The 15,810-nt window shown below is 39.1% G+C and overlaps 1 protein-coding gene across 1 annotated transcript in view; it reads right to left on the bottom strand.

Moving 5' to 3' along the window:
• LOC142593208 (spermatogenesis-associated protein 7 homolog) overlaps positions 1–15,810 on the bottom strand; it is a 39,468-nt gene that overhangs the window by 2,002 nt on the left and 21,656 nt on the right. Inside the window, exons 4-10 of the mRNA XM_075706973.1 lie at positions 15,602–15,726; positions 13,591–14,099; positions 13,324–13,483; positions 12,107–12,171; positions 11,702–11,704; positions 11,404–11,472; positions 8,643–8,700 (exon numbers count right to left, since the gene is read on the bottom strand). Of these exons, the coding sequence (XP_075563088.1) occupies positions 8,643–8,700; positions 11,404–11,472; positions 11,702–11,704; positions 12,107–12,171; positions 13,324–13,483; positions 13,591–14,099; positions 15,602–15,726 (989 nt within the window). The remainder of the gene's footprint in view (positions 1–8,642; positions 8,701–11,403; positions 11,473–11,701; positions 11,705–12,106; positions 12,172–13,323; positions 13,484–13,590; positions 14,100–15,601; positions 15,727–15,810) is intronic.

Here is a 15,810-nt window from a genome sequence, read left to right as displayed (position 1 = left end):
AGTGAATGAAGATTTTTGTTTTCCTGAGGAGCATAGTTTTGATCCTTTTTAATTAACTTAGATTCAGATCATGGAGGCTAAAAATAGTAATGGAGATGACTGATACTTCATTCTTTTGGATTTTTTTCTTGTCAATTTATTATGGGCAATTACAAAAGAAAGAATCTGGTTTGTGATGTCCAGATCTCCTACTTGTTTAACTCCTTGTTTAACTTGGTTAACTCCTTGTTTAACCTGCTTAGCTGCTCTTTTACCTCTTTTTTTATTTAAGTGCTTGTTGTCTGGCTCGTGAAACTATCTTCAGATGAACAAATCTTCTGCTGAGACAGGCTGTTACATGTGGAAGTATTGGTTTATATCAAAGAATCTAAGTAACAATTACTAACTTATTGACTGCACATACCCTTAAAAAGTGTTTTTAGTATGATTGGGAAGGGTACCATACAATGTGTTTGTTCAGGTGTCTCAATCCCCAATGCTGGCTTCTTTGACACAGCAGCATGCTGTCTGTCTTGTAAGCATCATTTTAATGTGCTAAAATGACATGGAAAAAATGGAAGGTTGGTGAATCAACTGCAGGAAAGAGAATATAGCCTTGAAAGTTCTGCCAGGACTTCCAAAATGTAGACAAGTTCATGAATGGAGTTCACACTGTGTATGGCTACAGTTCAGAACTAAAAGGTGGGCAAACTAAAGTCTTGTCTTTGCTCTAATGCTGACACTTTGAAAAAACGCACAACCTAACCTGTTGTAGGACTGACGCTGGAAGAGCCATATCCCCTACTGTGTGAACTGGTAAAGGGTTGCACGGCTCTAACAAAGGATGCTGTTGACAGAGCAAAGTTTAATGAAGATTTCTCCCCCACTCATTTCTTATGCCATATCTCTTCATCAGCAGAGAAAAGTGTGGGATTACAGTCATTTTAAAGGTAAGTCTCCTGGTTTCAGCCACCACAGTTGCTATTTCTGCATTGCTGCCTAGGGTACATTGTAAAAATGTTGATGGGAATGTAAGCCATTGCTGGCTTGCTGTAGCAGGCAGGAGGATTCCACAAATTTGCATCGTCCCTGTGGTACGCTGGAGATACTTCTATAAATACAGTAATGCAGCTATGATTATTCTTCTCCTTGCCTCTCAATTAACTAGTACTGCACATATTGTTCCCTGTCAAATATCTTATTTTGTCAGATGCCAGAGAGCAGTGTTGTTCTCTTTTCAAATTGCTGGTTTGATTGCTTTAAAATGTTCTTTCTACATCCATTTTCCTCAATACTTAATTAACCGGAGAAAAAGACTGAAATGAGGTTTCAGTTAAGTAGGTGTTTCACTTTTGTCCCCACTATCTCATTCATTTATTTCCTCTAGCTCACTCAAGTAGTCTTAGAGATTTTATCTTTCATTTGCAAAAAATTGTGCAGTCCAGATTCTCTCTCTTATAGTTAAATCCCCCTGGAAAATGCATCCCATGCTGGGAAGAAGCACAGAGGCAAGACTGCAGAAGAGGTGGTGAAAAGCAATCCAAAGTACTACACGAAGTCAGAAGCAAGCACTGCTTTACAAGACTGCAGCTATTACAGCACTAGCGATGCTCGAGCAACATCCGGGGTACTTCCTTGCCTGTAGAGGAATGTCTTTAGGCATCTACAGTGCAGGTAACTGTTTGAAAGCACTTGGCTCTCACCTTCATTCCCCCTCCCTTGTGTGACCTGTTCTGTCGTAAGTGCCCGTGGGAAGATAAAAGCCTGCATGCAGTAAGCTATCATGGAGCAGCAGCTCCGTGAAACATGGTGCATAAGGTAGCAGCAAATTTACCTTTTCTTTGTAAGAATATGTGGAACACTGCTACTAAATCATAGCCTGGGACTCCTTATAGTCTAAGGTTATGCCTATCATATGCACAGGTTCCTCAGAGGTAAGACACTGGCTTGAAGTTCCAGAACTCATTGGAGAAAAACAGTCTTTTTTTTTTTTTTTTTTTTTTTTTTTTGGCGGGCGGTGGTGTGGGGGTGGTGTGTATGTTTTCCTGTGACCCATGTCAGCCTTACAAAGAGGCAAGACCATTTGAGCTAAATACATCTGTGATCCGCTATAATCATAATGGGAGAAAGGAAAACAGTGGTGAAATATGCAGTCCACAGTTTGAATTCCAGCCAGTTAGGTGAACTTTTTGACTGCTTACTATCTTGAAAAATACATGAGTAGATTCTGAATGGCAGATTATTGCTGAGTAGACTGAGAGTGCCTGACCAGTGCAGTTTGACTTGATCAAGACTGAGAAAATTATTAATATTACAGTAAGAATGAATCAGGTGGAAAATGGATTATGGGTTAATCAATTAGGACTACTAGAGCATCCCCATGGAATTTTGCATTATTAAGAGATGATAATCATGATGGCCTCTTTTTGTTCTGTGGAAGACAGCCTGTGGGTATTCATGACACAAAAGGGAGTCTAGAAGCTGTCATGTAGAAAGGGAAAAAGGATGCGTGGAGTTAGAAGCTGTTCCACAGATTCTGAGGAACTTACTGGGAAAATCTTAAGACTTCAGTTCAATTTGAAGGTCATTATGATGGGCATTCAACTGTAAGCACTTTAACAGAAAATTAGTTCTTCTCGTTGAAACATATTAAGGATGATGGGTAATCTACTCTCTGTGAGCCAGAAATATGTAAAGTCCAATGGTTTAGAAGGAATCACTTTTCTAGCTCAGCATACTGGTGTTCAGAAAAAATCCAAACTCTCTGTGATAGAGATCTAATGGATTTCTCTGTGCACATGCTTTGTTAAACTGACAGATGAGATTTGCAGTCTTTGATGTCAAGTGATTTCTTTTTCTTTTGATAAGTTTATGGCCTTGATAGGCACTAAGAAATGTCCAAGAACAGTGAAAAAAGCAACTTTAAAACCTCCTCCATGGCTCTAAAGTGATTCTTATAATAATTTCTGAACTAATCTAAAAGTTATTAAGACCTATCCGCAAGGCTGCTCTTTGTAAATATTATAAAGTAATTTTACATCCTATGTGTTCTGTTTTGCTGGGTTGACTACTAAAGTGAACCTTCAGCAAAAGGGAAGAATCCAGTATGGTGGTCAAGGCTATGGAAGGCTGAGGACTGAGAGAGCTTGTGGCCAGACCTGCACAGCGCTGAGCCAGCAGATTTGATCCTGTGTTTTAACTATGTGAGTGTCACCTTTTCCTCTATTTTCCCCTCTAGATCTTGCTGACATAAAACTAAAGCATGATCTGGGCCATGCTTGGTTTCAGTGGCTAAAGTAATGAAAGCTGTCAGCTACTCAGGTGTGAAGATTCTGTTATATGCATGTCCTGTGGTTGTGAGATGGACCATATTTAGTGATACTCATCTGTTTATATTTTCCAATTGCCTCCATGTAGGGAAACCCTGGTTTACATACAGATACCTGTGTACTTGAAGAAAATGGTATTTGCCACTGCACATACATGGTTGAATGTGCATATGAAATGGGAAGAACTGGAGGAACATTTCAGCATACTCAGCTATGCAGTATATACTGCCAGAGCAGGCAGTGAAATGAGCAGGTCCAGCTGAAACTTCAGAAGAAATTTAAGAAATTGAAATTAAGCTATTCACACTGGAATCTCTAAAAATGTTAGCCATGCCACTTTGCCAAAATAGAATATTCCTACTTTAAGTCCCATGCAGAAGAGAACTTGTTTCACAGGACATTTCCCCTTCTGCCTGCGATGGGGCCACTGGGTCAGTACTGGTTTGGAAGAAAGTTTCCACATACCAGATCCACTGACATTTTCTGTTGTGAGAAGAATAAACTTGGGTCCTGTGCTCATCTCAGAGCAGTCATTTTCATTTTTACTGGTTTACTTTTAAAACTTTCCCATGTGCAGTATCTAATTATGGTACATTACAAAAATCTGTATTTAAATGGTAACAGTGCACAGTGCTGAAAGGGACTGTTGGTAAATTGCTTATTCACTTTGATGATTAAGCCAGTAATTATTGCATTAGCATCCTAAACCACACTCATCTGCTGATATATATCCTCCTAAGGCAATCCCATAAGACGTGATGGGCTAAGTAGAAAGGTTGCGGCACCTGAAGAAAGGAAGGGCAAAGAACGTGTAGGAGACAGTGCCAGGGATTAAGCAGAGGTTGCTTTCTCCCGTGTCTGCTTCAGTGTGACTCAGGATAGTGCTGGGGCGTGGTACATAAAAAAGGAATTTTTTTGCCTTAGAAACGTAAAAGTAAACTTTTCCACTACTGGCTATGAAAGACCGTATGATGCTTCCTACCAGGTCTTATCACTAAGGCTATACTCACACAGTAATCAAAGCAAATAATTTTAATTGGTTGAGTAAGAGGCCTTTCAGCTTCCACACCACTGTGGCACTCAGCTGCCTATGCTGTTCTGTGTTTCTGTCCTGAAATGCTTGGTAATGTTGCTGGATGCCACTTATCAGCTGTCTTCCACCTCCCCCTCACCTGAGGTATATCTTTTGGTATGTCTTTACACTGCATTTTTTTCAGAATGAACGCTTTATGATCCTCCTAAAAGCAAAGGCATAAAACAAGTGTAAGATACTACTCTGTGTCTTCAGGAGCTTTTGGCTTTATATGATAAAATTCCAGGAAATAAGTTACTTGGAACAGTTTGCTCACGGGAAGACAGACAGGCACTGGATCCCGCACCCCTGCAGGTGCTGTGTTAGTTTCCCATCAATTTCCTGAAATGATGCACTTACAGACCCATTTCAGTGGCTATTTCAAGCCCAGGAGTGACATTTTTTCCACTCCTCTGGATTCTAAGAGCTACCCTTTTACCTGTACCTCTTAGCAAGAACCAGCATTTTTTTTATTTTTAAGGAAATATTTTTCATGGAATTGATGGCTTCTTGAATTGTATCTGAGTATGGATCAGGTTTTGAGACCACTGTTTTGCAGGTGAAACATCATCGTTGCACTTCTAAAGGTATAAAACTGCCTGATGTTGGTTTTGAGCAAATGGCTAGATAAAAAAAATTTTACAAGCTTTCCTGAGTGGACACCATTTCACAACTACAGAAAATGGGGGAACCTGCTCACTCTGTGAAAATTTGTTAGAAAAACTCTCCAGTTTCTTAATAAGCATGCTAGAAAAAAGTTGTAGTTCTAAAACATAAAGGAATGTTTGAACCTCCAGGGCTGGGTAGGTGAAAAGCACCCTCAGATGAAGATTGCTAAGCACACTGCAGAATGCAGTCTGCAGAGGTACTAAAACAGTGTGAACAGCAGAAATAAATCTTTGTGGGAGGAGTGGTGCATGCTTTCTCCTGGGCATGCTATTTGAAATTGCATGTTCTAAAGCACAGAAAATTGCTCCTCAGACATACCTTGATGAACCAGATTGAAAATTGCTTTGGGCTGGGGTCCAGTGAAAGAACTGCCCTCTGTGCCCCTACTTTACATCAATAACTATGCCATGTAGGTACATAGGGAATAACATCAAGGGGGAAGGTACTAGTCATTTTAAAAGGCTCTTGTCTTTGAGGCACTGTCCTTTCCTTCCTATACTCTTTCTTCACTCTCTCCTTCCTTGCTATGCAGTTACCATCTTTTTTTTTTTTTTTTCCTAACGGAATTAAGCAATTAATTGCTTTCTTCTACTCCTCCGTCCCCATGTAACATCCCACTGAGTGCATATCCTTCTCCCTGGAAGAGTGATGGTGCTACTCCCTTTCTCAAAGCTGGAGAAGAGGCTGCAGGTACTACAGCCACAAGTTCCCTAGTAAGCAGTGGTGATTGCTTGGCTGATGCATGGTCAAACATGGATGACAGGTCAAGCAATGCAGCTGGATGGGTTTAAGCAACCTCACAATGCATGAACTGGCAGTAGACCTGTTGTTTTAGGGAACAGATCTCAGACACTGTGCTGGAGTAAGTGCCAGCAGGAACTCAGAGAGGGGTGTTGGTTTTGTATAGCAAGTACAGAGAAGAGCAGAGATCAGGGAAGCAAGTACCCAAATAACAAGTTGGCAGGTATCCAGCATGGGTTCAAAAAAAAAACCCAAACAAACCTGCAAAGACCTTGACAAATATTTCCATCTTCTTATTTTGTCTGTCTGGTCCAGAAAACGGTGATAGTGAATAAAAAGATTTTGGTTTGAAGACAAGAAACCAAAAGAGAAAGATACATTTTTGTAGGAGAAAAAGTTCACTCGCTATGGAATTCCTTTCCATCCACTGGCCAATTCACTTTTAAAAGTCTCAAAGCAATTCAGCTTCCATTAATTCTCTTGTGGGAACCGTGCCTGTTCTAATAAATGTCATTGCCCACAAGCTTCTCCTGGTGTAGGTTAAGCTTATGCTTCTCATTTAATCTTTCCAAAGAATGATCCTTTCTCCTGCACTTGCTACATTGTTCTAATATATAGAGGCAGTTTGGTCATTTTCCTTTCATCTTTGCATGACTAAAGATGTGGTTTAAAAAAAATCCTTTAAATCTGCTCTCTGCCAATTAATTTTATTCGTCTTTTCTGAATTTCTTCACAGTCTTCAGTCAGTATTTTTGCAGAGGAAAACACCAGGCTTAAGCTCTGCTCAGATGCAGAACAATACGTTGCTAGATATCAAACATGTCACAACAAGTTATAGTCAAAATCCACCACTGTTTAGAAACTCATCCTTCTGGAAGCACTGGGAGCCTTCTGGAAGAAGAAATCAAGTACCTCCAACTTAACCTCCTATTAAAGGATTCTCAGCTCTATCTCTAAGGCACTCAGAGCCTTGCAGGAGTTGACTTTAGAAATATGCTCGGCATCCTCTAGTCAGATGTAAATTACATATCCTCTCAAACTGAGGTTCTGTTGCTGATTTTTTTTTTTCCCCACAAAACTGACTTACAATTCACTAATTTCAGCTCTGATTATTCCTCACACACTCTTGCTAACTACTGACTGTGACTCAGACCAGCATCTAAACAGATACCAAAACACTATCTCTCTTGTAATCATGGCGCCTTGAAAGGCAAAATAACCTTCTGCATTCTAATTATTTTATAATTCCTTTGATTGCTATTTATTCATCGTGCAAAGCATATGCGTAACTCCCACAAGCCTAGTGTTGAAGAAAGTACAATACTAAATGGCAGCATTACAAATTTGCAGAAACAAATAAGCAAAGGTAGCCCATTTAAAAGCCACGCTATGCCAGTTCCTCAGAAATGCCCCCACCTGAATTTGCTGCAGCAATAGGAGCTTTAGAATACGCAGTCCAAACCCCTGGCCATGAATCCTCTGGATAATCAGACCGAATGAAATACCTTCTGGTATAGAGGCCCTTAAAGTCAGACCTAGAGGATGACTCAAACATCGAATCCTTCTCAAGGCTAGAATTAGCAGCCTCACTCCCTGCAGGACATGGGAGAAATGTGGGACAAAGGAGCCCCATGACCCAAGCCCCGTGGACTGGGTAGGGACCCTCCAACAAGCAGCTGGCAGGCAATGCAGGTGGAAGATTGTGACTAAACTCTTGCACGCTCTGCGGAGCTCAGAGTTATGCTCCAGGCCCTTAGAAATGGTTTTTTTTTTTTTCTTCCCTTTTTTTTTTTTTCTTTAATATAGAGACTGTAAAGAAGAAAGAATTTATATTTTGCAATTATTGGGAAAGAGGAAAATCTAGTGCCTTTTAAGTGAGTGCTGCAAACTCAGCTTACAGTGCTAGTGTCTCCTGTTTTGCTCCTATTATCTAACCTAGAGGAACTACTTCAAAAGTCCAGTTGAGTCATCTGCTCATGAGGTTTGGTGTTGGATTTGGGTCTCCTCAGTCTGGGGAAGGCATTGGAATCTGCCTCCTCCATTTCACGGGCAAATGCTTCAACCAATCTGGGATAACAGCAAAGAAAACGACACTGCTAATTCCATCTTCTCTGTGAATGACTAAAAAGGAAAACAGTGTATTCTTTCAGATTTTTCAAAGAGCAGTTACAAGCCCTGCTCTCAGGAGAGGGCTCTAAAACCTGGATTAAAACAGGCAGAGGTGCTTTCGCTCATCCTAGATAAGATGCCAGACTTGCAGAGGAGAGAGATAGGACTCCGGTCATGTATTTGTGCCTCGCATTTCCCATTGTCTCTCCATAGGCAGCTTCCCTCTCAGCATGTGAGATTTTCAGATAAGCATTTTGAGATGTATAATTCTCAGCAGGCACCACATGGGGAGCCTTCATGTTCAACTTAGAGTTTTATATTCTGCTCTGGTGACCAAACTCCTCAAAGCAAGCTATTAAAACCCAAGGTCTTCTTACTGGATGCAGTCACAGCCTACAAGTCTCTTTTGCTGTTCTACTCTGGAAAATAGCAGTCACAGCAAAAAAGTGCAGGAACAAGCATTCTTCGTAAACAGGTTTTATGCAATTAAAGCCATTCTGCACGGTAAGTACTTTATCTGTCTTTTAGAAGCCTTATTGGAGTAATACACAAAAGCTTACAGAAAAATCTCTCTTTACCAGTCCTGCATGGAAAACACGCTTCCTGCTGCTTTTGTAGTTTTTCCTCACCTGTGTATTTAAATTGTGTAGCAGTCGATCTGCCATAAATTGTTGCTTAGCATTGATATACAACATTTCTACTGGAGGTGACAGAGTATTTAATAATAGACATTTTTTGCTCACCTCATCAAGGTTATGCCTCTTACTTTTAATGTGCATTTGAAATACATCTTCTAATGCCCTGAAAAAAAAGAATAAAAAGGAACATCAGTGAAAAAAAAAAAAAGACTGTTCAAAGGCCATATACTTCCAAATGAAAAATACCACTCAGCCTTTCAGATCACTTAAGATACATCCCATCTTTTCACTTTTGCTCCATCCCCTCCCTGTCCCTACCGTATCTGTAAATGGATTTTTTTTAAAAAAAAAGTCTAAAACATTTTAAAGTTGTTGAATATTCTTTTTCCAATGCATGCAGTTTGGCAGGAACTGTGCCAGGGACAGTCTTTCATGTATATAGTTCCAATTTCTTCTTCTTCCACACTTAACGCAAATACAAGAGTATTGGTGCTCTCCATCGCAACATAGTAGTACTCCTCTGTATTTTGGTGGGGCCTAAGTCTATCTATTGTTACTGTCAAGTACTGTCCCACCACGTTAACTGCGTGAAGCTGAGGGTACTGAGGCACTAGGTCATGCTGCAAGCAGCTTCCTAGATCCATTTATAGCTGTCATTCCTTTGTCCAGGATACTGCATTAGTCAGAGGACTTTTGGACTGCCTCTAGCCAACACTTTTTAGACCTCTGAAGGTCATTTGCATGGTCTCTCTGTTCTTGGGCCTCCTTTTCAGTAACTTTCAAGGGAAACACTGAAGGTTGAACTGTCATGGTCATCGTTGTGTTAACTAGGTGTACTAGGGAAAGAGAGATGCCTTCAGAAAGTGCTCTCAATATTTTTTTGATAGCTATGACCAGCTGCAAGCAAAAGATGTGATGGGCATCGGTAAAATAAAGACCTAACTGACTAGGGAAATTAGGTGTCCAGGTTTTACAATCATATCTCAGTTAAATCTAACCTAATGGTTGCATTTTCAGACAATCATAAAAAATGAAAATATCTGCAATGAGCTGGAGGGCCTAGCAGAGCTGTTTTAGTTGTATGCTGTATATTTGAATTGGGAGGGCATTTATAATTTTATCTGTAGAGAAACTGGTCTACACAAATGGAGGTTTTAAAATATGTGTGTATCATATTAACCCTGCAGCAGGTTAGCTAAGGACATTAGTTGTGTCTTTTCTAGTCTGTCACAGAATCTATTTAGAATTTCAACTTCTGATTTAAAATGAAAGGCCACTATTGATTGTTCATTTTTATTCTGCAGAGAAATTAAGTTCCGTTATTAGAGACTACCCAAGAAAAAAAATGGATGAGTTTTCATGTATTTTTAGTAACCTTTATTTTCGAGGGAAGAATGCACAGCATCTAAACGACTTCTATCTAAAGTCAACAGAGCGGTCCTTTTACCCTACAAACCTGAGCACAGACACCCTTGTGCCCCACAGTGTTCTGAGTTGGGCTCAATGTGGAGCACACAAAAAACCCCTCTACTGCTGTCACATCATACAGGTACAAGCTTGTGTTTTCTCATTTGGTTTTCACTATTTATAGAGAAAAAACCTTATTTTCTGAAGGACACTAATCCTCCTGTTAATATGGATGCTGACACACAGTAGTTTTTTGAGGTTTTATTTTATTTTAATGTTATCTTCTTTTTAACTGTACATACAGGCATGATACTTAGCAACCTTTTCAATGTGTGGTGAGTGTTTTTCAAATCTACTACTGTTCCTCCCAGTGTAACCAGAAAATTAACTTCTAATTTGGGCCTTGAAGTTTGTCTGAAAACTGCTACTATACTGAGAAGGAAGGAGGAGAACTCTTACCTTTAACTGATTGTTCAGAAAACAAGCCACTTGTGTTAACGGATGCTTAAAAAAATACATTTAAAATAGCCTTAGGGATTTTAACTGAAATCCTCTAGACTGAAAGGGAAATATCTTGGTTTGGTGTCAGACTGTGATTGATTTCAGGGGGTTAGCATGTCTCCGGCACCAAAGCACAGCTCTTGACAAAGAGTGAACTCTTAAACATTGGGGTTAAATCCTCTATCAGAGGAAGAGTTTCTCCCATTTAAGATGCAGGCCAGGAAATGGTATAGAAAAGGAGCACACAATGTTGTTGCTTTCAGCAGGCCTACAAATGGACGTGTGGTTTATTACAGCTCTCTAAATATTAGAAACGTGATAGATTTCTACTAGAAATGGGAGTGAGGTGGTGTGCGTGTGTGTGACGGGATGTCATGTACAGAACATGAAACCAGAAAAGGATGCCGCAGTTAGACACCAGTAGCACTGGGTGCATTTGGCTCTAAACTTTATGTGTGGATCATTAACTTGATAGCACATACATCCTAAAGAAAGCAATTATTGCATTCATTTATTTTGCTCTTATATGGGGGAGGAAGAACTCTGAATACAAAATCTTTTGCTGTGATGCACTTTACTGGGGAAGACTCATTGTAGCTCCATGGCTTGCTAGCTCAGGATTGACTGGGAACTGGAATGAAACTGTCGTAACAATAATGTCTATCACCATACTATATAAGGGAATGAGCTTGAGAAACAGGGTCAGGGAACGTAATGTTTTCCGTGTTTCTACTTAGAAGTCATGGGGAAATATGAGGCTGGTTGAAAATATTTTCTATTCAGCTCCTCAGTTTAAATCATGACTAGTGTAAAGTGCAGTCACGAAAGTATTCATCAAACAAAACTGGTTTAAAAATTCATTTTCATCTCATTGAACCCACCAATTCTTTACACTGATTGGATAATTGGTCAAAATTTTGTTACTCAAAGGAATAAAGAAGGAATGCAAAGCACTTACTCTTTGTGATAACAACTTCTAATCAAAATATCATTTGTAAGATCTTGAAGAAAACGAAGATACTCTTCTCTGTACAAATATGCAAGCTGTCAGCATCTTTCTTTGATATACACTGAATACAAATAAGGTTTACAATACCATCCAAAGAGGTAGCAGTTTTAGACTAATTAAACTAACTCAAATAAAGAATCTTGCCAACACATTCAAAAGTGATGAGATTATTTAATAGTCTGCATTTTTTTACTGTACAGGTTTATACTTTTTGAAATGACTGATTTTCACAGCTCAGTTGGTCAACTCCCTAGTTACTTTAATCCATTACTTTCATTATTAATATCTGTGCCTTTTGTGAATAAACAGTTAAACAAAATAGTTCCAATGCACAAAGTGTAGGTATCAGAAGATAAATTATTATTAACATTTTTTATTTATTATTTACATATTCTTAACATATTTCATTTGCCTACAGTAAGAGGGGACTGGGTGGCATAACTCAGAAAATCTCTTCCAACTTTCTGATCCCACACTTCCCAAGCAGGTAGCTGAACCCTGTATCCTTAACAGAGTCCCTTCTACTCACCTCACACAGCCATTGGTAATTGGCTGTTGTGCCATGTTTTCAATTTTCCACTAGATTCCTACTTTAAAATTTTCATATAAAACTTAGAAATAGTTAAAAGGGATAAACAAATATTTAACTTACTTTTCTTCAAGTTGTGATCCTGGAAAAAGTGGCATTTCAGAATTGGGAATCCATAATCCATGGTTCTGCTACAAAGAAGAGGAAAAGTAGATTTTTTTATTATCTTTGTATTAACATTTTGTATTTCCATTCAGAGCACCAAGGGGAAATGATCTGATTTCATAACATATCAAGATCACATCATCATCATACTGAAGTGACAGGGCAGTTCATGTGAAATAAATGTCTTGAGTGTCAATCACTCATATAAAGAAAAAGTATTATTATTAGGTAGGTTCGTGTTAGCAAAAATGGAAACAAGCTTGTATAACCTGAGAAAAATGATGTAAACACTATAAAGGAAATCAGAAGTTCTGACAAAATAGAAAATATTTGCAGACCTCATTCAAATAAGACAGCTTTTTCTTTAAAAGGTTGTGCAAAATACATTTCTAACTTTGACAGAAGACTTAGAAAAACAGATTGATATTGAAATTATCTGTTGCTGCGGATTATCAAATGGGAATACGAGCTTCTCTTGATAATGTTGTAAAATGAAGGTTTTGGTGGTTGGAACAAGGAATGGAATAGTCCCAGTGAGCACAGAACTAGCACAAATCACGTATGGTGCCTTGGCTGAGCTGTATAGAAATTTGACAGTGATTCTGTAAAGGGATGGGCAGGCCAAGGAACCTTACAAAACCTCTCTATCATGCATGGCTTTGGCTACTGTTAAGCATCCCTTATTTTTAAGAGCACTAAAATTTACTAAATTGAATCCCCCATTCATCTTAAAAATCCAGGCAACTAATGGAGTGCAACTTCCAGGCAAAGTCTTGTATAGCATACTACAGTACCACCCATAAGCTGAGTGATTAGCACTTTGTCTGGATGTTTCTGGGCTCCAAGTTATTATTATTTGGATGGAGTGAAAGGCTGTAAATCAATCAAAAGCTGAAATGACCGCTTGAAATGTTAAGAGTGCAGCACTATGTCAGTCAAGTAGGAAAAAGCTCTGCTTTCAGAAGAACAGATTTGTGTTGGAATACACTGTTTTTCACATTGCATAATGCCTCATTTGCACTTCTCAGAAAGACTAGTTACTTTAGCTGTTCCTATTTTATTCACAGAAGTCTCTAGCCACATGTATTAGATTTCTCAATTGCAATCTTAGTGACTTCTCACAAGATGATTTAATTTTTTGATTTTGCTCTTAACACATATTTGCCAAAGCCAACTATTCCGTTACCCATCTCATTTTCACACAACCAGGACAACTTTTGTGTATGAACAGTGGGCTCCATTCTTTTTCTCTGTAACAAACTGGGTACACCTACCTCAACTGCCTGCTGAGAAAAGTGACCTGAATGTGGTCTCACATGTGCATCTTCTAAAAACCTGAAAGATTAAAAGGACAGCGAAAACCAGTTATGCTTAAAATGATGTGTTTGAAAGGAAAATTACTTAACTTTTAGCACTGATGTATAAACAAACTGAGTAAGTACCTGTGCAACTCTCTTCTCTTTTCATTATTGACATCTGCTGATTTAAGTAATGGTCTGCCAGGGGAGGAGCTCTTTTTTTGGGGAGGAGGATTGTAATACCTATATTTTACAAGAAAAGATTGGTGTGATGTCTTTAAGATTTGAGGGGTAAAACACTGCTTCTTTTTTGTGAAGTAAATTGAGTGTTTGTCAAGGAGGTCCCCAGAGTATGTTTTATTAAAAGAGTTTTGAAAGGCCTTCTTCCTGTTGTGACTGCCTAAATGCATGTGAGACTGCAGAAGTGGTGAAGTAGATGATCTGTCTGTACTAGCGTTGTGAACAGGAGTCTGAGACAAAGCATGCTGAGCAGTATTTTGAATAGTCTTTCTTGCAGTAGGAGCTGGCATCAGGGTTCTTGAAGTGAGCTTCTGAAAAGATACAGAGGGGGACTGCTCTCTCTTTGTCCTGGAACAGTTGTTCCAACCAGATGTCAAATATAGTTGACCATTTTCCAGCAGTGACCACTTCGCCTGTAAGTTAAAGAACAAAATAACTGACAGAAAGATCTTAAAAGCAATTCACTAAAGATAGTGCCTCCTACAAACTGATTCACACAGGATGAATTTTAAGAAACTGCATTCAAACTGTCTCAAGCAGTCTAAATGACTTGCTGAGTTTCAGGAACCACAGTTAGGAGCAAAGCCACCCTGCCACTGTGCTAGAGCTAGTTAATGAGTCCCTTTTCTAGTTTCTTTTTCCCTTCCTTCTCTTTACAAGGTTGAGGTTGCTAATGACAAGTAGTCTTGGGAAATTACAGAAATTCCATTTTGCTTGCCAGGGCCCACAGAGGGAGAACAGGAGCTTTTTTCTTTCCTTGGACGTTGTGCATTCTCATCTATGGAACTGATATCTCAATAGCAATCTCACAGTCCTTCTTCAATGGCATCTTCTATTCTCTCTCCTTGTATGCCCATGCAGGTGTGAGCATGACTCCATCTGATGAGTTTGAAGTCAAACAGAACCACTGTTATCCTCATAAATACCGTAGGTGAAATTGTGGCCTACCATGTTGCTATTTATCTCAGTGGGAGCAAGATTTTACAAATCAAAATAATGCAGATGTTTGAATTGGATGACATTCTTTATAAACAGTGTCATTGGTAATCTAGTGGTAAACCCACTATAATTCTCAACAAATAGAAAATTTTACAATCTAAATATAGTCTGCTGAGGAATTTTTGCCCCAGAGAGACTCTGGACTATGGCAGAATGAAATGTTTTGCACGACTTTGTCTATTGAGGTGAGGTCCACTGGCAGAATTTGGTGAAGAACAGGCCTACACACACTAACATGAGGTTGTTCAGTTTCTGGTACCTGGCAGAATATATAGAATTAGGATTAATTATTTTAAGGTCTTGCTTTTACCAGTAAATACCATTCTGAAATTCAGAGGATACTGTAAAACAATGTAAAGTTATTGCATTGCATTCAGTGGGAATACTGAGAAAATCATTGGGATTTAGTTCTCTTGAAAATATTGTATACAGAAATCATGTTAATAAGAATGTTGTCACACACATCAGCAAATTATTTAAATAAATTAACTCTTTTTTTTTTTTTTTTTTCTGGGCATCCATTTCATACTTTGTTCAAAATTTTAATTCCGTTTGCCAAAGGAGCAAAAAGAACGCATGTGGGTTTCTGAGTGGCAAGTGCACATTCAAGCTGTCAGTGCAGGGACAAGTTTTAGTCACGTACATGTAGTTGTGACACGGGTACCTGTCATTGTAGGCCATGTAGGGATAGCAACAGTTAGATGAGAAGATAGCTGCCAGTTGGCAAAACTGAGATCAAATATTATCTGTTTGACTAGACTATAAAAAGCCACACTGAATAAACCTGCACTTAACTGCTGTGTTACGGGCACTCCCCAGCACCTCAGAGTACACCTAACTAAGGGGAAACTGGTCTCTCTCATGCGACTCAGGACTACCTGTGTGACAGGTCCTACGCTGTCAGAATATCACATACCTTCTGCTGGCTTGGAGAAACGCTTCTGGGGTAGAACGGTGGTGAGGCAGGAAGACCATGTACGGGATCCTTCTCATATTTCTCAAGGACTTGAATTAGTCTGTCTCTTTTCTGCTGATCCTTGTCTGTACATGTAAATACGTAAACACAACCCTTTCCAGTTTAATCAATGGTCAAGTCATAGAGTATTACTCTTCATTCTTCTTTTT

This window comes from Pelecanus crispus, chromosome 3 (genome assembly GCF_030463565.1).
Source record: "Pelecanus crispus isolate bPelCri1 chromosome 3, bPelCri1.pri, whole genome shotgun sequence".
In the NCBI taxonomy this organism is placed as follows: domain Eukaryota; kingdom Metazoa; phylum Chordata; class Aves; order Pelecaniformes; family Pelecanidae; genus Pelecanus; species Pelecanus crispus.
This window is presented reverse-complemented; position numbering and strand designations above follow the sequence as displayed.